General features: G+C 44.7%; 1 protein-coding gene across 2 annotated transcripts in view; it reads left to right on the forward strand.

The window, feature by feature from the left end:
• cpne4a (copine IVa) overlaps positions 1–24,966 on the forward strand; it is a 97,783-nt gene that overhangs the window by 26,926 nt on the left and 45,891 nt on the right. For both annotated transcript variants that reach the window (XM_026183902.1, XM_026183903.1), the window contains exons 3-5: positions 14,547–14,726; positions 19,690–19,761; positions 24,264–24,338. In XM_026183902.1, coding sequence (XP_026039687.1) covers positions 14,547–14,726; positions 19,690–19,761; positions 24,264–24,338 — 327 coding nt within the window. The remainder of the gene's footprint in view (positions 1–14,546; positions 14,727–19,689; positions 19,762–24,263; positions 24,339–24,966) is intronic.

The raw sequence follows: 24,966 nt of genomic DNA on the forward strand, positions 1-24,966 counted from the left end.
TGCGACCTGAAGGCACGAGTGGCGTGCGGCCTGGACCCAGCACCTGCTCACAGCCCGGTGAGTTTTTTAGTTGAGTGCTGGTGTCTGACATGAAGGGAAGGCCTCAGGTTTCGGCCACTTCCTGCTCCCAGCTGGAGCCTTTCCTGCGTCGTCCTCTCCTGCAGCGTCATAATGAGATCATCTCCTTTTCAAATCTCTTTTTATGTAAATTTGGACTAAATCGTTTAATGATTGTCTTTATTTGAAAGCCCCCGCCGGCCTGCTGAGTAAACAAGAAAACGGTTGATATCAGTGCTAATAGTGTGTCAGCTCATCAGTGGGAAGACAAAGCGAGTGATTGTTGCTGATGGAGTGATTAAGGGGCGAGGGCACCGCCATTAAAACCCAATCAGCCTCCTCATCAGCAGCTGTGCGTTATTGTCACTTCAAACAGATTTTCCTCTTCTTCTTTCTCTGGGAAACGAGCGGCGCTCCGAGGAAACGCTCCTCTGTGAACGCCGCTGCTGTTTTAGGCTCTTTCAGCGCCTTGTTTTGGTTATCCTGCACGTTTAATCGCATTCTTATCAACCTGCGGCTGGAACGAGAGCTCATTTTGGCTCCACTGAGACAGGGTTTATTCCCCCCGGGGAGCTGGTGTTAATATAACCCGCCCTGCTGTGATTTTAATGCAGTCTGGAGTTTATGTGGGTCATTTTCACCCCCCTTCAGTCATAATTACAGCTGAAATGACCTCCTGTGCTTTTCCAGTGCCTTCTCCTTCCCTAATTTAAACACTAGATTTGAAAGAACTTCTGCCTGTCCTTCTTTTTGAATCAGGTCACCACGAGCACCTCCATGCCATCCTATCTGAGAGCCTGCATGAGAGAAAGAGTTCAGTCTTTTATTAGAGCCAGACTCACTCCCACCGCTGCTCTGTTTGGACACTAAATGACATTTTAGCCTTTAATTATTTACATTTCCCTGAATCCTGCCTTTAAATATGTGCTGAACTACCTGCTGGATGCACGGACAGGTTTGTTCTGAGGAAATCTCAGAGCTTCTTGTGGAGCTGAATTCCCTCTGAAATGACCCACTTGTGACTGTGGAGGACGGCTGCAGTTCACGTCACGCCGTGTTTGCCCTCCAGCTCTGCAGCGCCTCCCTGAGGCAGTAGGAAGTATGACACACGATCCGTCTGAGCGCCTCATCGTTCCTAACATACGGTCCGTTACAAAAGACTGTTGAAGTCGGCTCATTTCTTCTAGTTGTTGGGTTGTGATTTGTCTTAAACCCACGTTTTACTTTAAAAAGCCAGGAAACCGTGCAGGGATGTTTTCACAGCAAATGGTTCTCCAAGAGCTTTTGGATTATGTAAGCACATCAAATACAGGTAAAATATTAAAGCTGAGTTATAAACCGCTTTAATGTCGCTTCTGTGTTTGGTGTGACGATGCTGAGTATCCATCCACACGGTCCGATTCAGCTGCATGACAGGAAACACCTCCTGTGGGACCCACCACAGCGGCGCTTAATTAAAACAGTCCAGTTTGTACAGCTGCTGTACAGGAGTAAACGATCTACTGGGACCAGAGCAGGTACGTTTATTCCTGCTGTGGACTGTGGGACGGCCTCGCTGCTGCAGGGTACGGCACTTCTGTTTTGTCACTTAACTCTGAGAGATAAACAAACAAACATCCTGATCGTGTGCTATCTCCCACCGAGGGAGGAATGAGCCAACATACAGAAGGATGGAGGCGATCGGCACACCGCCGCCTGCCTCGCCTCTGTGCTGGCATGTGTGCAGGACCTTGCTGCGAGTGGGCCGGCGTTGTTCTCGCTGCTGTGGGGTTTGAGTCTCTGGGTGTCAGCGGGGATTATGATCCGGGTGAGCTCGGCTCTGCCGCAGCTCTTGATGCTCGTTCAGGGCCCAGCGATGCCAGTAAGTCATCAAAGTGTAATGGTGGTTTTATTCTAATGTTTGCACTGAGGCTGTGGTTATAAATGTTTTATTGGCCCGGGGACTGTCTTTAGTGCTGTGGACGCCCCTCTCTCCTCCCTCTGGCTTCTTTCTCTCTCCCTCATGTTTTTAATTGAACTCTCCCTTCAGTTAAATCTAATCTAATTTCATCTGAAGCTGCCTGAGCTGTGTTTAGTCAGCTGTCGGGCTTCAGTTTGGACACTGACAGAAGCCAGTGAGCAGATTTCCTTCAAAACTCGTGTCTTTAAAGCAGGACACACATGTTATTCATGAGTCTACAGCTGGGCAGTGTTTGTGTGTTACGTGCTGGATGTGTAACATGCAAACAGGTGCGACTGCAGCAGTTTCTGTCCTCTCTGACAGACGCAGAGTAAGTTTGAGAGTGCTGGCTCAGACAGCTGAGATGGTGACGTCAGCTGTGACATTTTCTGCTCGTCGCTCTGTCACTGAAATCTTCAGGGATGGAAGAGTGAAGCTTTAAGACGATAACACGACAAAACAGCTGCAAAGACACAGAATCAGAACAGAGACACAGAAACTACAAAAACAGATACAAACACAGCGAGACACCGAGTGCCCGCAAAGAGACGCCAACCGAGCTCAAAGCGCAAAACAGACACGACAGAATAGAAATCATTACAGGCTCGGACATGTAAACTGCACTGGAGCTCAGTTTAACATTTATTAGTGTGGAAATCCTGCTCCTCACATACAAGGTCTTAAATAATCAGGCCCCATCTTATCTTAATGACCTTGTAGTACCATATCACCCTATTAGAGCACTTCGCTCTTGCTCTGCAGGCCTACTTGTTGTTCCTAGAGTATTTAAAAGTAGAATGGGAGGCAGAGCCTTCAGTTTTCAGGCCCCTCTTCTGTGGAACCAGCTTCCAGTTTGGATTCAGGAGACAGACACTATCTCTACTTTCAAGATTAGGCTTCAAACTTTCCTTTTTGCTAAAGCATATAGTTAGGGCTGGACCAGGTGACCCTGAATCCTCCCTTAGTTATGCTGCAATAGACGTAGGCTGCCGGGGATTCCCATGATGCACTGGGTGTTTATACACTCACCTGTTTAAAGTTTGCATTATTAGGGGCGTGGCCTCTTTGACTGACAGGTGGATGCAGTCGCTAACTGTGTGTTAACTAATCAGCTTATTCCCTGAACTGGACCGTTTGCGTCATTTCTAATGCAGCTATGTGACCATGAACACGGCTGCTGTAAGGTCCGGTCTGTCAGCTATCGTCCAGTGTTGCTGATAAAGTGATAAAACTCTGGTTTTTACTGACCTGTCCAACTTCAATCAAAGGAGTGAAATAACGTAAAGTGAGTGTAACCTCTTTGCTCCAAAAAGTCGTACACCCGCTTTACAAACGCTCCCGTGTCGTGTTGGCGTCGTTCTGCTGCGCAGGAAGGACGACCTGGGGCCCATTTTTCTGCTGACTCTGCAGAACGGCGAGGACAAATTTCTTAAAAACCACAAACACACAAAGGAGGGAAAATCACATGATCACAGAGGAAGATTCATTTTAACAGCGTTGACACTAAAGACCAAAGAGGGGCTGTTTATGGGTGCAGGGCTGTGATGAAGCCTGCTGTAAGACTCGCTCAGACCTGGTTTCTGGTCTCTGTCGTCCCACTTTGTGTTTTTATTTTTAGCCGTCTGGAAATCCAGATGAAATGTCGCTCGGTGTCCGCACAGACACACACCCCTCCTCTTCCTCCCCTCTCTTCTCTCTCCACACTCGCTCTTATTCTTCCCCTCGTCCCACTTTCGTCTTCGCTTCATCTCTGAATGTCTGGCTTTCTGTTCAGGTTCGCGTCTTTCTGCCGAACGTTGAAGAGGAGGTGGGATGGTGTCACGGAAGAGTCTGAAGAACGATTTTCTCTCTTTGTCTCGGCAGAGCTGAGATGTGGAGAAAGACGATGCTTCTTGTTCTTCAGATGCAGATTAGATCAGACTTTGAGGGATTGTGTGTTTCCTGAGATAGATGACAGGACCTTTGTGCACTTCACATCTAGAATCACAGCACGTGTTTCCCGGCTTTCTTTCCACTTCTCAGTTTTCTGATTGTTTGGCTGAAAATAAAAATGCAAACTTAAACAGAAGCTGTGTGAGCTTTAGATGCAAACCACTTTCCTTTGCATTTCAATTTGAAGCTCTCGTCATCCGCTGAGACTTCATGTTAATGTTTGGCTGATCTCTCTCAGGTCCATCTCTGCACCTCTGAACTGCTTTCAATGCAGATTAATCAGAAATAAATGAGATTTTAGAGATTTTGAACGTGGCTGTTGTTTCAGAACGTGCTGATCTGCTGGATTTTCCCACATAACCATCTCTGGGGTTTACAGGAAGTGATCAGAAGCTGTGTGATGATGTCATGCCAATATGACCAAATTCTGTGAGGAATGTTTTCAGCGCCTCGCTGAATCTTTGTCACGAAGATTTAAAGCAGCTCTGAAGACAAAAGGGTGTACCTAATGATGTGGCTATGAGTGCATACAGACAGGACTGAATGCACAATTAGGCACAAAAGGGAACAATTTGAAGTTCTCATTATCCGCAGACAGAACAGGAACACAGACAATATAATAACCGCAGGTGTCGCCCCCTGCAGGCACTAAAAATACTGCAGGTTTAAGCGGTTTGAGCCCTTTTGTTTGGTTCAGAAACTCCATCTTTTATAAGACGATGACACAGAGGTAGGAAATCAGTGGGAGGAGTCAGACAGGAAGACACAAGGAAGAGGAACTGTCAAAGTAAAACAGGAAATGGAAACCAGGAAGACGGACACGAGAAGCCAACTAGAAACTAAAATCAGGATATGGAAAAAAATCAAACCTCTTCCATGATCGCCACAATAAAGTGCCCTGTGGGGATCGATTGTAGTTGAATATGATGATATTAGTGATATGATGATAGTGTACCGCATGTTATCACGGCTCCAGCAGCAATAAAGACTCCGTAGATTATCTGATGGTCGCGATGAGATTTAAATTAAATTTGTATGTAAATAACAAAGTGTGCACGGCGTCCTTCAGCCTGGTGTTCTTTGTCTTTGTTACAGATCTAATTTAAAACAATGGCAGCTGTGTTTTTGTCAGATTGTAATTTTAACTATGAATCTTCACACCTCCCTTTCACACAACCCCCACAATCCTCTCATCACGCTCAGACGTATATATGAATGTGCATTAAGACCACATTTTATTTTTATAGTGCTTTTTTGCTGCTGCTTCATTAGAGAAGCTGTGAACAGGAGTCGAAAGACGTGAGAAAAGTATATGAACACGGCTCAACATTAAAGTAATTCGCCAGTTTTCCTGTAATAGACCCGCCTGTTTCAAAGCTCCGAACGCTCGTTGTAGTGCGACAGGGAAGAAAGGTTCACTTGGATCTATTTACAGACACATTTACAGAAAGATGCATTTCAGAGGCTTCGAGTGTTTTTGTGCTGCTGCAAAGAAGATTTCTCTGAGGAGGAGTGACAAACCTCTCCATCTTATCTAAACACAAATGCAGTGCATGCGGTTCCTGGGATCATATAAGTGCAAGCTGTGTGTGTGGACATCAGGTTTAAAGCATTTAGATCAGGGTTGTCAAACACGAGGTCTGTGTAGCCCGTCTGGTCCGTTTGAGGCAGATTCACTCGGGCCGTTGGTCAAAGTGAAAAACGGCTCAAAGAAATTGACAGGTGTGTTTGTTTTGGTGACTTCGTTAGCAGGTGCGGGTCGTACCTGCAGCCGTGGGGAGGCCCACCATGACATCACCGCCACACTCTCTCACTGAGATGCTTAAAGTGATAGTTGAACAGGTGATCTGAGACTCACCTGGAGGACCAGAGGAAAAGGTTTTGCTCCTGATGCTTTCTTTAACAAGCACGAGGCGTTCAGTCTGTTATTTGTGGTCAATTTCTTCTTTTGTGGTTTTCTTCTCCCTTTACTGCCCCCTACAGTTCAGACTCTTGGGGCAGGCTGACGATGTTAGCGAGTGCCACAAGAAGTTTGATTTAATGTTTTGGTGGAAATAAAATAAGTTAATGGCGCTGACACACTGAGGCGTGTCACAGGCTGGGTCTCAGTACATTTTGTATTCGTCTCATTTTAGATTTGTGATTAGTTCATGTGTCGTTCCTGTTTAGCTTTTAGTTGAGGTTAAAGGCAGTCATTATTTATTGTTTCCTTGGTTTCTGTGTTTGGGTTCTTGTGTCGTTTATCGCGTGTTAGGTCTACTAAGCTTGTGTTGTCATGTCTAGTTTCAGTGTTTCCTGTTTTATTTTGAAGAATTCTCGTGTATTTAGTTTCACTTCCCCTGTGCTGTCACTGGGCTCATGTCAGTCAGCTGTTCGTGTGTTCCTCTGTTTTCAGTGTGTCATTGTCAGATCGTCTGCTTTGTTTTCAGGCCAAGAGTTTGTGTCAAGTTTTCTCATGTCAGGTCCTGTTGTTTTTATTTAATTCAGCTCCCGGTTTAGTTTATTGTTAGTTTTGCCTTTTGTTTGCAGTTATTTGGCTCGTTTGTGGTTATCCAAGTCACGTTTTGTTTCATCTGCATTTGGGTCCATCTTTCCCTCTGCACACAGTCAGCCCCCTGATTGTGACAGGCTGTCAGGTGTACCTGAGGATAATGACCTGGATGTGATGTTTGGGCTCATCGTCCCGCTGCAGGATCTCTGCTCTGAGGCTCTGTTACAGGTGAGCTGCTCAGGCTGCTGCAGCCTGTCTGTCGACTAACACAGCGCCTGGGTCAATCAGGGTCTCCGCCATCATCATCGTCGTCGTCGGATGTGAAGCAGAATTTGCTCATCGTCTCTCCTGTGAGTCTGACCTGCTCTGTGTGTGATCCTCAGCAGACGAGTCAGCGCCGACGTGATGAACATGTGGAAACAACAGAAACATGAGTTTGTCTCCTGGAAACCCAAAGAAGCGAAATGCTGCTTTCATAGTTGGTGCTGAAGTCTCTGCCTTTGACTTTTGGCTCGATTTGGTCGATTTTCTCCAGAAGCTTTTGTGTGTTTGCAGCTTCACATTAATGAGAAGAAAAAGTGTAACCGTGGCGTTTCTGCTGAAGCAGCTCTCTGATTGGCTCAACAGATTTACTTCAGTTTTGTCTTCACCTGGACGACCGAGTCATTTGTTAGATGTGTTTTTTGTGAGGATCTACAGGTGTGTTTATTAATATTCGTGTAACTGATCTGAGCTCTGCCTCATTTTTGACCTCAGATCAGTGGGAAAAATGTTATTTTCACTTTAACTTTGAGCAGCTGAAAGAGGAACGACAGGTAGATGGAACAGGTCTGCTCAGCTTCAGTGCTCACGTACTTTCTGTTTTCCTGTCTTCTTTTCTAATCTGCTCCTGACTTTATTTTTGAGGCTGAACACATTAAAGATACCATCAACCCTTTTAAGCACATAACTAGTTTTAAATCCCGGTAGAATTGCAACCACATAAGCTAGCGCAATAATTAAAGCACTGACAACAACAAAAACATTATAATCCAGAAACGCACTTTGCTGATCTGATCAGCTGTTCATAGCACTTCCTACGTTGGAATAACGATTGGCCCCAACCAATCACAGCAGATGGCCCCGCCCCTCCCTGAGCCTGGTTCTGCTGGAGGTTTCTTCCTGTTAAAAGAGAGTTTTTCCTTCCCACTGTCGCCAAAGTGCTCATAGGGGCTCATATGATTGTTGGGTTTTTCTCTGTATCTATGAAGCGCCTTGAGGCGACTTTTGTTGTGATTTGGCGCTATATAAATAAAATTGAATTGAATTGAATAAACATCAGTGCAGACTCGCACACGTCCGCCATTACCTGCCAAAAGTGGAAGTGACGTCACTCAAAAATGAAACTATGAAGACACTCAAAATAAATTTCCTGTGGTTGGAAATTATTTTGTGCAACTTTTTTGCATTTACAGTTTTGAGGAATAACAATAATAATAACAACAACAATAATAATAATAATAATAATAACAACAACGACAACAATAACAATAATAATACAATAATAATAACAACAACGACAACAATAACAATAATAATACAATAATAACAACAACAACGACAATAATAATAATAACAATAATAATAACAACAACAACAACAATAGCAATGATAATAATAATAATAACAATAATAATAATAACAACAACGATGACAACGACAACAACGACAACAACAACAACAACAATAACAACAATAATAACAACAATAACAATAATAATAACAACAACAACAATGATAATAATGATGATGATGATGATGATGATGATGGATTGCATTTATAGAGCTTTTCGAGACCCTCAAAGCGCTGTACAGTTCCACTATTCATTCACTCTCACATTCACACGCTGGTGGAGGCAGCTACCTCTGACATTTCTGTAACTACAAATATGTGTAAAATAAAAGAACAAACCAAAAACGATTTTAATTTTTATTGCAGTTTATGTAGTTACTCTGGACTTAATGCAAACATATGATTCAAATCTGGGCTGTAACGGTTGTATTGATGTACAGCAACTTGAAATGTTTGAAAAAATGGCAGCATGTAAGAATATAAAGAGAAGGTAAAAGTTCAGATTTGAAAAATGATTTCCTGTGCGTGCACATCAGTGACAGTGACGGCGTGCTGGACTTTGCTCGAGCTTCGGTTTTCCGCACTCTTCACACGTGGTTGTGGTTCAGGAAGCGAGCGCAGAGCGCTTCCATCACCGCGCTTTGCAGCAACACCATCCCAGCAGAAGCCAGCGTATCCATGACGGTGATTGTGACTCATGAATGATGTCACACAGTATTTCTGCTTTGATTGGTGCTTTCTAAGAAAACAAACATTTTGGGGCCTGACGACACCCCAGGCTCTGGAACTGCACCTCAGCTCCGTGGACTCTTTTAAAAAGCAGCTAAACTCGTTCAACACTCGGTGTTTATATTTTTAGCCTTGTTGTTGTTGTGAATCACTTTGTGAGTTTTATCTGTTATATTAATAACATTTTACTGGAACGGATGCGGCCTCGCAGGCATGGCACAGGAGTGGCATCCATCTGATCAGGGATTTGTTCTTTGGCATATTTGCATCCTTTGAATAACTACCAGGGAAATTTACTTACACACACACACACACACACACACACACACACACACACACACAGTGTAGATAATAAGGACATCATTTCCCAGATTTATGGATTCATTTGTGAGATGTTGCCTCATCAGCAGACCCTTTCAGATGGATGCTGACACTAGCTGTGCATCGCCTCCATTACACTAAAGTGAACTCATGAATCAGCTTCAATCCTCCTGTTGTGCTCACGCTCAGTGCTCAGTGCATTCTGGCTTTTAGTCGGATCCTCTGACTGCCGTCATTACTGTGAGAGCTTCAAATGCTACCTGCTCAATAATTATCTATAACGCCGTTTCTCTCGCTCTTCATCTTATTTCTGTAAACTGGAACGTCCTGAGTCCCCCTCAGGTGGCCCAGGGATGTGACATTTGAGGTTTGGGAAATTAAATATGAACTAAAAGGAACCAATGATGAGTTTAATGATGATGATGATGATGTGTGTGTTTCTTTTTGTTGAGTTTTATATCCTCATCATATGTCATTCATATTCACACACAGACCGTATCTGGACAGAACGGTAATATGTGGTAATCTGAGTATTACTGTATAATATGACTACACTTAATAAAGAAAAAAAGGAAGTCTCTCAGGAAGTGCCCGCCCCTCAGCTTCCAGATGAGCTTCATGGATGAGATGATGTGTGAGAGGAGAGCAGTTTGAAGGTTTGAACATCCTTCGCGTTCTGTCCCGTGTTGTTCTGTTTCCGTCTGCTGACGCAGACGCCATGGCGTGAGGAGAATGTGGACCCAAATGCAGCCACAGAGACGAGGGTGGATGATAACGAAAAGTGAGCCTTTATTTCTGGCAAAACACTGCAAACAGGAGGAAGTGAGAGAACTAACAAAAGCCCAGACTGGGGAAAACTAAGCATAACACATAACCTGAGGACGAAGACCAGAAGCAAGGACTGAGAAACCAGGAAATGCAGAGGCAGCACGGAGGAAGATGGAGGAACGGAGGGAACACAGCTGTGAACAATAAGACATGACGAGACCGGGAGGAAGCAAAACCGAATACACTGACACGGGACGCAGACTGTCAAAGTAAAACAGGAAACACATGAACACAGAGGCAACGACGACTAGACGTAACACAAGGGACACAAAGGAGGCGCAATAACAAAACCTGAAGAGCAAAAAACACTAAACAATGGCTAAAGGACATGAACCCAGTAAATCACAGAATGCAGATAAATGCAGCACAAACCACCGAGTCTCCAGACACCAGGGTCACGTTTGCATGTTTCAGGTTCTGCAGTGAGGACGGGTTCTTGTGGTCTGTGCTTATTCAGTCTCTTGGTGTTGTGGGACGCCTCCTCGACCCGGATGTTCTCCCAGTGTTGCTCGGTCTCAGCTCTGGGAGGGGGGCGGGGTCTGTTCTGGTCCCGTTGTTCCAGGTTTCAGCTTGGAGTCCAGCCCGGTCCAGTCCAGAACTCGGTCCTTCAGGGTTGCTGTCGCAGCTTTGGTGGCTCGCTTGGCAGCGTCCAAAGCCTTGCTCATGGGCACGTGTGGAAAATTAAACATTTATTGGCTTCCATGTATTAGACAGTGCTGCAGGTGCAGGTATGAAACGCTTGTCTTCAGTTTTTCTCCCTGAAACAAATTCAGATTTCATCTCTCACAGTTCAGACTCTTTGCAGTGAAACGTGCAGCAGCTGAATTTATGATCAGAGCGGGACCTTCAGCTTCGTGCTGACATCTTCTCTTTATCATAAACTGCTCATTTGTTTTACAGAGGAAACAAAAAAGCCTTGACGGATGCTTGAACGCTTCTGTTTCTGACTAATGAGAGACGCCGAGACTGCAGATCTTCAGGACCTTTTGTTTTCACATCAAACTGCTGAGCGAACCTGTGGGATGATTTCCTGCTTTCAGATGTTTCGGAGCCAGCGGAGCTCTTACACTCGTTCTCAGACACTCGCAGGACGTCGGGTTTCCTCTCACGCTCCACGCTGGATTTCTTTTCAGCTGATTCACCATCTGTCCCTTATAACGAGGAGACGAGGATGACTCTGACTGTTGGACGAGGACTTCGACTGCACGCAGCTTCTCAGCAGCTCGCTGCTAATTTAAGACTTCATCACTTCCTGACCACAATCGCTTTCCTGCTCTGACTTATGGATCAGATCTCACACTGTGGTCCTTAGAGCTGCACGTTTTACACCAGGGGGAGTGTGGACTCACACAGTCAGTCACACACTGACTGTGTGAGTCAGTAGGAGAAAAAATGACGTATATTGTACTCGTACACTGATTACTGTGGACGTACATCTCCCCACAAATTGATGTGTGCTGATAAAAACAGACTGAGTCCATTGAAAATACATAGAAGTGATGAGAGTTTGTGGAAGCCGCCATCTTGCCCTTCACATCATATGTACTCTTAGATTTAAAGATCACAAGTAGCTCTTTTAAACGGTGACCATTTAACATTTGTACGTGTACAGTTTCACCATGTCGTTCTCCTCCTTCACCTCCCCTCAGCTGTGTGGCAGGAAGGATGTAGGACCCAAACCCAGGACTCATACACAGAGAGGAAACTCAAAACAGCTTCATCGCTGGAAAAACTCGAGCGATGAATACAACAAACTGAACTGGGAACTAGAAAACAAACCAGGAACAGAACATTGGGAAATTACTGGGAACACAAAGGAAACACTCAGCCGCGATGGTTAACGACGTGACAACAGACAGAGGAAAACACAAACACGCTTAAATACACGAGGGAAACACAGCTGGGACTAATCTGACACAACGAGACGAGGAGGACCTAAAACTGAATATACTCACACAGAACTATCAAAATAAAACAGGAAACCAGAGGCTGACACTGAAATTGACAGAACATAAGGAACAGAGGGAGCACAGAGACAAGACTAACAAACTACGACATGGAGACACGACTGAGCGTGGGACACGGAACAAACATGAAGACAGAACCAAACCTACATTAGAGACACGACACACTAAACATGGAACAAAACCTACGAACTAGAAATTAGTGATGTGTCCTGTGTGTCGAAGCTTCGAATCGCGCGTCGGGTAATCGCGGGGGCGTTTTTCTGAAGCGCGTATCGAGGCTTGCGTTGATTACGTATGCAGTGACGTTCGAGGCCTCGCGGGCAGTCCGTACCACGTGACTGATTCGGGAACTGGTTCACCGGTTCGCGCCAGATTCGAAATAAAATGGGCAGCAAAACACAGCTGATTCCCCATCACATCGTGTTGTGGAATTGGATTACGTACGTGTTACATAGCTACTGGAGTACTGGACACAAATTTCTTTATCCAAACTTGTATAAACTTGCTGTGGTTTTTCTTGCAACCCCTGCTTCATCTGTGCCCTGTGAGAGGATATTTTCAAAAGCAGGAGAAATCCTCTCAAAAAAGAGGAACCGTCTTAAGCCCAGCACTGTGGAAAAGCTGCTATTTTTGAATAAAAACAAATGAAAACTTTACCCTAGTGTCATGAGCACTGTTATAAAGTCACAAGCACATTCACATCACAACTCCCTCCCTTTTTGTTTCCATGTACATTCCTGTGTTAAGCTGCCAATTTATTATACACAAACATTAATTAAATTAATATAATATAAAATTAGTATAGTATTAAATATAACTAATATTTAGAGTTCAGTTATTGGTGTCATGAACAATAGTAATTCCTTTATTCATTCAACTTGAAGTGCCACACACTAGTTTGTGTCATCATTGAGATGTACATAAGCATGATTACGCAGTTACACAATCATCCCAAAAACTGTGTACTGATAGTTTCCACTTTCTCTTTTGTATCAGACATACTGAGACAATATTCGGGATAAATAACCATGAAAAACAATTTATTTATTCAGTTTAGCGGTTTACTCATCACATCATTATAATCATTGAGCCCGTTTCACTTGAATTGTCCACTTGATGGCGCAGTAGAGCAAATGAATCATCACAATGCTTCGAACCATGAGTCGACCAGTTGGATGGGAAGCTTCAGTTCATCATGAGGCTTCATCTCACCATCACTACTAGAAATCACAAAGCACTGAAGAACTCAGAGCCAGAAAATACAAAAAGCTAAACCACCAGAAAAGCACAAAATCACAGAATCCAAACATCAACACTGGGTCACCTGACTCAGGACCATCATCACCTAAAGCCTCGTCTCCTGAACTGAAGTCAGGCCTCTAAAATGCTCCTCCCCCTTTTGTGAGTGTGGACGCTTCGTCTCTTTGCCCTTTAAATGCTTTGCTTCTTTTATTGATTTTCATGCTGATTTTTTTCCCTTTTTTCCGTGTGAGCTTACCTGCGAGAGCTTCTGGACACTTATAGATCATTAGGACTAAAGCGTTCTTAACAGAAACAGCAACATTTTTATAGTTACCTTGTCCTCAGCGCTCCGTGTGTCTGTGGCCTACACACAGCTGAAGCCTGATTACAGCGTCTGGGCACCAAACAGCCTCAATAGCCTGGAAAGGTGCTAACCGCTAGGCTAACTAGCAACAAGATGTCTTCCCTCTCCACAGATGACTACCACAGCCTCCTGCAGAAGATTGCAGTACTGGAGACTGGCCTTCACTTCCTACGAGACAGAGAAGCTTTTCTAGCAGCTACATCATAACATCAGCACTTACTGACGGAAAAGTTCAGGATGTTTTCACAGGTCAGACAGAAGTGAGCTTCACTTTATCCTCTTTTAGATAAAAACATTAAAAAGAAAACAAAAACCAACCCTCATTTGAGTTTACATTTATTTAACCAAAAAAAGTTTTCATTGATGTAATTTACACAGAAAAATAATTAAGTAATAAAATAATGTTAAAGTTTAAAACAAAGATTGAGAAAAAGAAGAAATTCTGAGACTGTGCCAACAAAGCCTGCCCTTCAAAATCATCACTAGATGCAGTGATGTGGGACTGCACCGGGTGAAATGCTCCCTGTTAGCCCAGGTTAGTCCCTCTGACTCCCCCAACGTGTGAAAACTATGACCTTCAACTTGATTTAGAAAGCAGACAACGTCTCCGACTGCAAACTCAGGCTGACGGGCTGGATGCTGAGCCACGATGACTCCAGAGTTCAGGCTGTTTTTGCTAAAATTTCTCCCAGAGACGCCGCGGGCGATAAAGAGGGACTCAACATTTAGAGTCTGAACCTGAACATGCTTCTGATCTGTGGCTCTTTCGCTGTGAAGACGCGCTTACCTTTGATGGTTGCTGGAGTCCTTCAGACTTCTACACGATGCTGCTTCTGCTGCACCTGCAAGTGTTCTAACAAACCGATGTAATGCAGTCATGATTCCTCATGACTCTGGAAAATTAATAATCACACATATTTGTGCACGACAGGAATGAAAGAATGAAAAGTCGCACCTTGGATTAGCTTTCATACCGCTCATGTTCATGTAGTATTTACAGTTGACGTGCAGGTGCAAGCCATCGAGCAATAACTCACGTTATTTCGTCCTTTGGTGTCCTGCAGGTGGATCGGACGGAGGTGATCCGCAGCTGTGTCAACCCTACCTACTCAAAGGTTTTCACGCTGGACTTTTATTTTGAAGAGGTGCAGCGTCTGCGCTTCGAGCTGTACGACATCAACAGCAGCCACAACGGCCTGAAGGAGGCGATCTTCCTGGGATCGGTGGAGTGCACGCTGGGACAGGTGAGTCACAGTTCCTTCTTTATTATTTATGGTCTTTATTTAACTTCAAGCCTCCAGTCAGACGATCTTACTTCCATTTAAGAAACTTCTCTGAAACAGTTGAATGAAAACTGAAGTTTCTATTTTTCCACACACCTGACAAATACCTGAGAGCCAATGAAAACAAGTAAACAGGAATAAATAAGCCTGAGTGTCACGAAACTGAAGAGCGAGACTGAGATCTGCCAGAAGACGCCTGCCGTGTGTGTGTGTGCTTTCACAGGTAAACATTAGGAAGCTGTCAGTCATCAGCCTCACTTCAGCTGAAGGTCTGAACGGCTCTTTTTGTTCCCAGTGAAGTTTGTAACGCCGACAGACCTCCAAAGCTTCTGCTAATAGATCAGCACTTCAGAAAAACATCGGTAAACAGAAGCCTGAGCTTCTCTTTGGGCTTCTTTTCTTTTCTCGATGAAAAGCTAATTGTTTGCCGTGTTTTTGTCAGCCAGCAGCTTTTCAGAGACTCAATTACAGCCTGCGTGCCGCAGACACAATAAAGTGGGAATAAAACACATTTGTGTGTGTGTGTCGCTCACTGAAGAATGACCGGTTCATGCACGCTCTCACAACATTTATAAAAATCTGACTTGATAAAAATCATTATTTGTCTGCCTGAGACACAAAATGAGTTTTCAGCCTCTCCACATGACACACGTGTGTGTTTGCTAACCGAGCAGCAGCTGACGAGGCTGAGAATCATAATCCTGTTTTTTTTCAGAACGTTTTCACTACAAACTACACCTGAAAATCTGAACTTCTAATTTCATGTTTGAACTTAATCTGCAGTTCCTCTTGTGTCCACTAGAGGCACCAAAAGTGTCTCCCATGTAAAAAAGCTCAATATTACAGCAGTTTTTTTTAAGTGCACATTTGGGGGTTTGGTGCCAATAATCTTCACTGATAGATGGATGGAAAAAGAAAAAATAGCTCAAAGAAAAAGACAAAACACTGAATGTGTAACAGCTCGTCACATGGATGCCTGTAAAAGCCCAGTGCCTGATGGGTAAGCATCATCTGTCAGTGTTCAGAGTTAAGCCCATTCCAGATATACAACATTCCCTCTGTACATCGGTTGCTAGAGGAAATTCCAGGCTCTGGTTGCCTAGGTCAGCGGTCCCCAACCCCCGGGCCCCGGCCTGGTACCGGTCCGTGAGTCGTTTGGTACCAAGCCGCGAGAGTTGAGGCTCAGGTGTGAAATGTCTGGTTTTCAGGGTTTTTATCGGTTTCCAGCGTTATTTTGTTATCGTCTTTATCGTTAACTCGGTTTTCCTGGGTCTTTTCATGTGTGTTATGAATAAATCTTCTATTTTTTGGTACCAGTTTTATTTTGTTGTATTTATCCGCGACACCTTAAAGGCCGGTCCGTGAAAATATTGTCGGGCATGAACTGGTCCGTGGCGCAAAAAAGGTTGGAGACCGCTGGCCTAGGTAACCCTCATGTGTCAATCACAGCAGTATCCTTCCCTCTAATTGGCTGTCACTTCAGTTGTTTGCATCCAAGTTGAGAACCTGGAGATTTACATTGCCAGCAGTTATTTCACTGGTTGTTGCCTGAAGGTTGAAGGAACGTATTTTTACCCAAACAAGGATCTAGTACCTGGAATGAGGATCGTCAACAGACGGACGTCTATGTTCAAGCCATAGATGGATGAAGTCAGTGCAGCGTCACCCACTTGTGAGCTGAAATCTTATGTGGTGAGCGGCTGTGAGGAAGCAGGTTACATATGCAGGATAATTCACCTGAAATGAGTGACTGAGCCCCGAAACTCATCAGGAAGGTGTTGACTGATCTGGTCTAGACCAGTGTTTCCCAACCACTGAAATGATCCAGTGTGCCGTGGAAGATTGTCTGGTTCCACCTGATTAGGTGAAACGCCGATCCTGAAGGCTCTAGCATGAGTAATGGTCAGAAGAAAGCAAAAAAGGTACACTGGGGACAAACCGAGCGCTTTCCACTACACCTGTTTCGCTGGGAAAAGTATCAATATGCTTTTTGTGACATTTTTGTTTGGTGGTGTGCCGTGCGATTTTTCTAATGGGAAATATGTGCCGTGGCTCCAAAAGGGTGGGAAACACTGGTCTAGGCAAGAACGTTTTCCCGTTGTCTTCCATAGACCGGGGAGTCTTTGTTCAACCACAGGTTTCGCCCCCTGGTGGCCTTGAAGCAGAATGCTTCCACTCATTTGTCTGTGGTTCAGAGTGTCTTCCAGTGTTGCCGACTTAGCAACTTTGTCGCTATATTTAGCGAGTTTTCAGACCCTTTGAGCGACATTTTTTCTAAAAAGCGACTAGCAACAGATCTGGCAACTTTTTCTGGTGTTATTGGAGGATTATTGACAGGTGGTGGACTTAGCTCGCTTGTTCACTTTGCAGCTCACAAAATCCTGCCGTCATTTCTGTTTGCTCGACTCTGTGGAGTCTGTGTCGGCGTCTGAGCTGTTGAACTTTGTGATTAGTCTAACCTGGCACGAGCTACTGTTTGAGACTGCTGAGGGACGGCTTGTGGGAGTGAGCTCAGGTGTCACGAAACGAATCAAATCAACAGGAATAATTTCACGTTTCATTGAAACGTCTGTTTTAAATGTGGCTCAAGGAAAACACAGAAATTAGCTCGCCGACCTGATCGCAGACGTTTTCAGCCTGACTAAATGCTCACAGAGACTGCAGCTTCGCTTTGTTTCTAAGTGAAGTTCTGCCAACTGTGAGTAAATGCCAGTCAGATAGCAGAGTGGCAACAGGCAGCCATCTGCTGTCATTACCAAAGTTTGTGCTGAAACAAAGTTTTCAGCTCGAGAAAAACGTTGGAGTCGGGCTCCAGACGCAGCATCTCTTATTAAAATCACCTAAATTCAGTCTGCGCTATAATGAAAAGATAAATCCACACATAATGCAGTCCAAGGGAATCTACGTGTTGTTTGGTGTTTTGTTAAGAGCTAAAGAATCCGATGAACAGACAGATTTTCCACCTGCTGTTGGTCTCATTAAAAACTGAAGTTGGGAAGTCTGTCAGCTGAGCCTCATTGTGGATTTCCTTCCGACTGTTTTCAGTTTCCTGCAGGGAAGTAAAAATGTGTTGGAAGAGTTTTAACACACTTATCTGAAGAAGATGATGAGGAGAAGGAGCCAAGTGGGTGATGAAACAATCAGCTCGGATGACTGCGGAAAGTCAGGAAAAGCCTCCTCCTCACCATCGTCTTTGTTTCTGCCAGCAGCGTCAGTTCTGCCAGCTCGTTCAGCAGCCAGATGGCTGACGGAGCACCGCAGGTTTTTAACGGGCCTGGAAGAAGCAGTTCTGGCACACGAGGCGGCAGAGGGGCGAGATTTCACTCCGTAATGAAGTAAAACAGCTTCTTTTTTATCCTGCTGATAGCACAGGTTTGATTTTTAACAGCAGGAGAGGTTTTCATGCTGGAACTGAAGTGGGAACATGGTTCAGGAGCAGTATTTAAACACATTAAAGAATATGTTAACAGCTTGGCATGTCCCGGAAAATCCTGAAAAAAGGAAAACTGATCATTGCCTAAAAGCTGCAAGAAAATCAGATCCAGCACGAAGAGTACAAAGCTTTAAAAACGAGCAGGTGAGACACACAAAAGACAAAATTCAAAAAGAATTGAAAAAAGTCCACGACGGCCGGTGTCCCTGCAGGTCTTAGATCTGACCCTGGGCCAACACACCTGAAGCAAACGATTAGTTCATTACCAGGCCTCTGGAGAACTTAACATCTTGAGAAGGTAATTTAGCCATTAAATCAGCGGTGGTGGATCCAGCACACATCTAAAACCTGCAGGACACCGGCCCTCGTGGACTGGGATTGGTGACCCTGTTTTGAAGGCTCCGGAGAACCCAGCAGACCTCAGCTGAGCATGTCATGTGGGGATGTGGGGAAGAAGGACCCGGAAGCTGGACTCTTTAGTGAAGACAGTGTGTTTTACAGTGAGGTAAATAACAGATGCACACTAAATCCCCGTTGCTCCCTAGACTCCCGCGTGTGCTCCCCTCCGACGTCAGTGCTCGTGCTCCCTGCTGTCGTGTTCCTGCACACCCTGTGCGTGCCGTCCTTCTGGTTCCACCTGCAGGAAAACAGCAGAAGCAGCCGTCAACACTGACCCCACGGGCATACACGAGCTGCACTACCGTACACTGACACACGCTAACGTGGGATGTAACGCAATGATCCCGCGTCAGTGGGAGCGCCAACGCTCTCCTAAGCTCCCCGACGAGCCCTGATCAGCAGCAGGTGTGTGGCAGGGACTTCAGGTGTCATCCATCCAACAGCCACACCCGCAGACACACACAAATACACACACACACCCTGCCTACACATGCAATAAGTGGAACACAGACATGTCAGCATTGTGCAGAAGACACACACATCACAAAATAATAATAATACTACTGATAATAATTATAGTCCACACTGCTCACGGACCCCGAGTCCCCGGAACCGGGTCCGTGACAGAGCCTCAGCAGCTCGGTCACCACCCGAGCTTCAACAGGTGACGGTACAAACAAACTGTTTGACCCGAGCGGGAGGAACCACGGCGAGCCTGAAGAAGTGTGACTCTGCAGGGACGGGCGAGGATTTAAGAGTCCTGAGTGCTGATGGAGGGCGTGCTGCCTGTAGCGTTTAAAGTGGGGAGATGTGGGACCTTTAATCTGCTAAGCAGCCTGGTGGCAGATGATCCACAGCAGATTTACAATAGAATAGAATAGAATGGAATAGAATAGCCCTTTATTGTCATTGTATATGTACAACAAAGTTATGGGTGGTCCACTCCACAAAAATGTCTTAATTTACAAGAAATGTCACAATTTTCTTTGTCAGACAGCTTCCTGCTGAAAACCAACCATGTATGTACAGAAGTAGCTGTGTGTATTAACACTGTGTGTGTGTGTGTGTGTGTGTGTGTGTGCGCGCGCACAGATCATCTCCCAGAGGAAACTGTCCAAAGCTCTGCTCAGACCTGGAGGCACGGTGGGGAAAGCCATCATCACGGTGAGCCCCGCCCTCTCCTCCTCCCTGTTGCTTCTGTAGCGTCTCTATGGGCTCAAAATGTGGTCATAAATATTTTGTACTTGTAAATTGGTTTTGTCTGTGTAAAAAAGATTTGTGTGTGGACTTAGCCAAAAACCCTGCAAGTTACAAGTATGAATTTTGACCCTATTTTTCTTCCTTTCATCTGATTGGTCAATGTCATGTCAATCACAAATGTAACAATCCAATCAGAGAACAGATAGGTTTGGCTGTCGGAGGGGCGCTTTTTTGAACTGCAGGTCTTTGAAGGGAATAAATGCCAGCCCAGCGTTTTCCTTCATCACCACGAAGGAAAACAGTCTGTGGTCGTCCGAGTTTGGTGATTTTTATGTCACAGGACTACGTGTTTAATACTAATACAGTGTTTTGGAAATGACAGTCTTCGGCTACGTCCACACGTACACGGGTATTTTTGAAAACGGAGATTTTCCGTTTTCGTTGTAAAAAATAATCCCGTCCACACATAAAGGCAGAAATGAAGGAAAACGCTGCTATGAACATGCCAAAGCAGCAGGTGGCGCTAGATTCCTAACCGTGTAGAAATGTTGGCCAATCAGAAGTCTAGAAGCCTCGGTGGGAAAAAGTAAACAAAGCTGGGGCATAGAAGCAGAACCGAGTCGTCTGTGTGGAGGGACAGTAACTGTGTGTATATGTAAGCATTTAAACACTGCAGAGAGTAGAATTAACAGTATTGTAGAAATTCATTTCACCGAAACAATAACGTGGCGCACAGTGTGATGTCACAAAAGGCGCACAGCTTTGACGCTGCGTTTTTTTCCGTTTTTCTCGTCCACACGTAAACGCAAAAACTGAGTTTTCAAAAATATCCACCCTGGCCGGAGTTTTTAAAAATCTCAGTTTTCAGTGACCAAAAACGCCGTTTACGTGCGGACGGAAGGTGCAAACGCATAGAAAAATCTGCGTTTTCAAGAATACCCGGGTACGTGTGGACGTAGCCTTCATCACAAAGCTTTCTTCGTTATGAATTAGCATAGATGTTTTTATTGAACATTTGAAGAACCAGCAAAAAAAACTAACTCTTGTAGAGGACAAAGTCAGAGATAGAAACTACAGGTGCATCTAGTGCAGGTAGAGCTGCTGCAAAAACCCAGAGCCCAGCAGATCGTTACATTTGTGATTGACATGACATTGACCAATCAGATGAAAGGAAGAAAAATAGGGTCAAAATTCGTACTTGTAACTTGCAGGGTTTTTTTTTTGGCTAAGTCCACACACAAATTCTTTTCACACATACGAAACTGATTTACAAGTACAAAATATTTATGACCACATTTTGAGCCCATACGTCTCCTCCTCCTCTCACGGGGTTTTTCTCTGTCAGCTCTTTCCTCTCTGTGAATTTAAAGTTTGTTTCTGTGCCGTTTACACTTCGTGACTGCCAGACATTAAAGCCTCCATCAGACGGGGATTTTCATTGGTGTTCTGGTCGCAGCTCTGATAGCAGGGATCCTCTCAGCTGGACCGAGGACGGCCGGCGTCTGCTCCTCACACAGATTTGCTCCTTTATTTATCCCCAAATTCACAGCTGGAAAATCCCCCTCTGATGTTCCTCTTCACCTCTGTGCACACATGAAATGCTTCATGGGGATTTATTTCAAAGGGATTTCAGTGCAGGAAGAAGCTGCAGTTACAGAAAATTAAAGCTTTTGTTGCGTTTCCTTCGCCCCTCCCTCCTTTTGATCCTGTCCCCTTCTGTCCTGTCTCCTTTTCCCCCTCCTATCCTCTTCCCCTGTTTCCTCTTCTTTCCGTCTGCAGATGAACTCTGTGTTTTCATGAAGATAAACGGTGTGTTTGTGTTGTTTGCATGTGTGTAGCGATGTGACATCTCTCCACGTGTGATCTGTGATCAGCTGTTGTCTGAATGCCATCCGTCACCATGTAAAAGGAAACCGACGTTTATGATAAACGTTCATCAGGTTTGAGATCTCTGGTTTTATCAGGACTGGTGAGTTATTCAGTTGATTGGAGGCCTTGTTAGCCTGATGTTGGTCTATAAATGCATCTCTTCCTCATTAGTCAAACAACATATTTCACCCTGCCCAGGAAATGAGCTGTGATGCTTTCAGTCTGTGGGTTCAATTTGCTCAGCTGTTTGTTTATCTGCCTCGTAATATGTCGTCTTAATGAATTTTGCAGGGATTATGTTGTTGGGCCTTTTTCATGTTTACAGCTGGATTTGACTTACGCTGACGGTCAGAATGCACGCTGCATTGCTGGCTGTGCTCGAGCTGCGCCGTGCTTTATCCAGCTAGAAGCTGCTGAGGTGCAGCTGCTCAGGAACTGTAGTGATGCTTTCAGACAAACTGCTCTCCTCACGTCTGTTTATCCTGGCAGAAGCTCAACACTCGCGTCAGAATTTTCCACAAACTGCTAAAAGTAGCAGAGAGACACAGACTAAGGAAAGCAGTATGTAGATGTCCGATGTCCCCACTAAGATGCAAAAACGTCTGTTTGTTTTGAGCATTGTGTGTTTTGACCTCGGGGTGAATTTGCTGTGATGTCCACTCCTCAGACGTCTGGCACGTTAACTTCAAATACTTGGCTTTCTAAGCGTTCCCACATGGACGGGCATCAACATCTGCTTCTCTGAGATCATCGCTAAAGTCTGTCCTCCTTGGAACTGTTAACACATCCGAATGATTCAGACCAACAAACATTTACAGAGGAGCTCACACTGACAGAGGAACACTTAAGTTAAGTCCCTCTGCCTGGCTGCAGGGAGCCTGTGCTTAGTTTTTCACAGTGTTTCTGCATTTTGACTTAACTTTTGTTAAAAAATGTTACAATGTGTCATGTGTTGGTTATTTTTTATTGCCCTAAGACATGTAAGGACGTCTTATGTCCTGACATGCAAAATATGCACTTCCTGTTTCACTAACCAGTCCAGAACATGATGTCAGTGTTGGTGTGGAGTACAGGAAATGAGCCCAAGTAAAAATGAAGGCGAGCTGTTTATTGGCTCATTCAAAACTGAACAAATCCACAAAACCCAGCAGAGCAGAGAAAGCAGCAGCAGCTCAGACAGGTGAAGACAGCAGAGGTGGAGCAGGTGGTCGGTAAGGATGGGAAAACAGGAAAGACAACGTAACCTTCAACCTGTGTTGGAGAGCAATGGAGTGTCAGGGACGTGCGGCTCTTTAAATCACCATGGCAACGTATGCTGAACACATGTCCTGGTCTGGAGCACGTTATGTTCTCTTCACCTTACAGTGCAAAGCACCTCGAGGTGACAGCTGGTATGATCTGCTGCTAAATAAATAACAGTGAACTGGACTGTGTGCAGCACGAGTGCCGGCTTCCACCAGGTTAGACTTTATGCTCATCTCAGCCGTTCCTCTGAGAGCGTCTGATGAAGCAGTCGATGCTCAGATGATCCGTTTTCTGTAGAGGAAGAGGAATGAGTGCCAAACTGCCTTTTTATGTGACTGAAGCAGAGACAGCATCATCACTGACTGGATGTTTCAGAGCAGCTCACACAAAGAAAGCTGTGAAACTTCATAGTTTACTCCTCAGGAAGTAGCACACAGGCAGGCACGGACAGACGGGTGAGAGGTCTGAAAATGGAAGCCAAAACTCAACAACTCCACATCAGTCAAACAACAATGAAACCAGGATTCAAAAATACAAAGCCCCGAGAGCCTGACATCACATGGCTCCACCCTCTGATCAGCTGTATGCTAAACGAGGAGCTGGAGTCACTCCGGTGCACAAACTATGAAATTATTGTGTAAGAAAAGAAAGTCGGACCCTGAAACTCTGTTGGTGCTTTATGCATAAAGAGGATTTGAAACTAATGACTGAAACTCCTGAGAAAACGGCTTACTACGCCTGTTATACAGTCACACGTTGCTGCAGTCATTGGAGTCGCCCCCTGCTGGTCACTAGCAGTAATGCATGTGTACACTTAGCTTCACTTCTTAGAAGCAGAAGCTGCGTCTGCAGAGCGGCTGTCATCGGAAACCTTCTGCTGTTCTGCACTAAACCTGCCGCCCAGGTGTGGCAGCATCACGTTACCATGACAACAGGCCGTATAGCCACACTTTTTTATAACTTCGTCTGGGTTTATGCAGCGGGACAGTGACAACGCTGCCCGCATCAGGAAATGCTGGAAGTCGCAGCTTTAACCTGTAAAGGTTTCCCTGTGTGTCTGTAAGCATTAGACTCCAGAACGTTGTTTTTCTGATTCTCCACGTGCTGCGTTTTCATCTGCAGCAGCGCGCGCACTTTCCCCGTTAGCCTGACTGAGCACTTTCAGCCTTTTGCTTTACATTTCCTCGACTTTGATGCTAAAAGTTGCTCATTGTTTTGGAGGAGCTCCCAGAGCAGGGTGGCTCGTTTGATCTCACAGAGTCTGATCTGAATATTCAGAGTTTGTTGTTGAGTTGATGGCTGCACCCTGGCTTCATAATGAGGCTCTTATCAAAGGGAAAATGTGCTTTCAGATCACAGCAGAGGAGCTGACGGGCAACGACGACTACATCGAGCTCTCCTTCAGCGCCAGGAAGCTGGATGATAAGGTAAAAACTGCACCTGGACCAGGACCCCCCACTTACCTCCTGAATGTCTTTCTCTTTATTTTGTCCAACAATTTAATAAATGTCACTTTTCAATTCTTTTGTTTGTTTGTTTGGTTGATTTTTTTTGTAAATAGAATTTTAATTAAATTCTATAATAAGGTAAGAAGGGCATGGGCAGTGTTTGGGCTGCGGCTCTGTTTAGTTTATGTTTTTTTATGTCAGACGTTACCTCAGTGACATGCGAATTTATCGTCTAATGCTAGTTAGCTTGATTAGCAAGCTGCTTATTTATTTATTGATGCAACGCACAGATGCTTCGCTAATTAGTGCAAAATAACTAAAAAATAAAACCACTGAATAAGATTCAACTCCAAAATACAAAATTTTAGGATTTAAGAATTATAATGTTTGTAAGATAAATACATTAAAAGCCTCCTGCAGGACACATTATGTCCAGTTTAAGTAATCCTAGGATTGGATGAGGCTCCACCTGCGGAAACCTTCCTATTAAAGTGACTGAATTATCAAGTTGGAGGACCTCACCAATCTCTGCGAACTGTTATAAATGGGGAAAGTCTCCATAAAGTTTACTTCTGCTGCAATTTTTAAACATGGGGGAGTATGGGGA

The sequence above is a fragment of the Astatotilapia calliptera genome, chromosome 11 (genome assembly GCF_900246225.1).
Source record: "Astatotilapia calliptera chromosome 11, fAstCal1.2, whole genome shotgun sequence".
NCBI classification, from domain to species: domain Eukaryota; kingdom Metazoa; phylum Chordata; class Actinopteri; order Cichliformes; family Cichlidae; genus Astatotilapia; species Astatotilapia calliptera.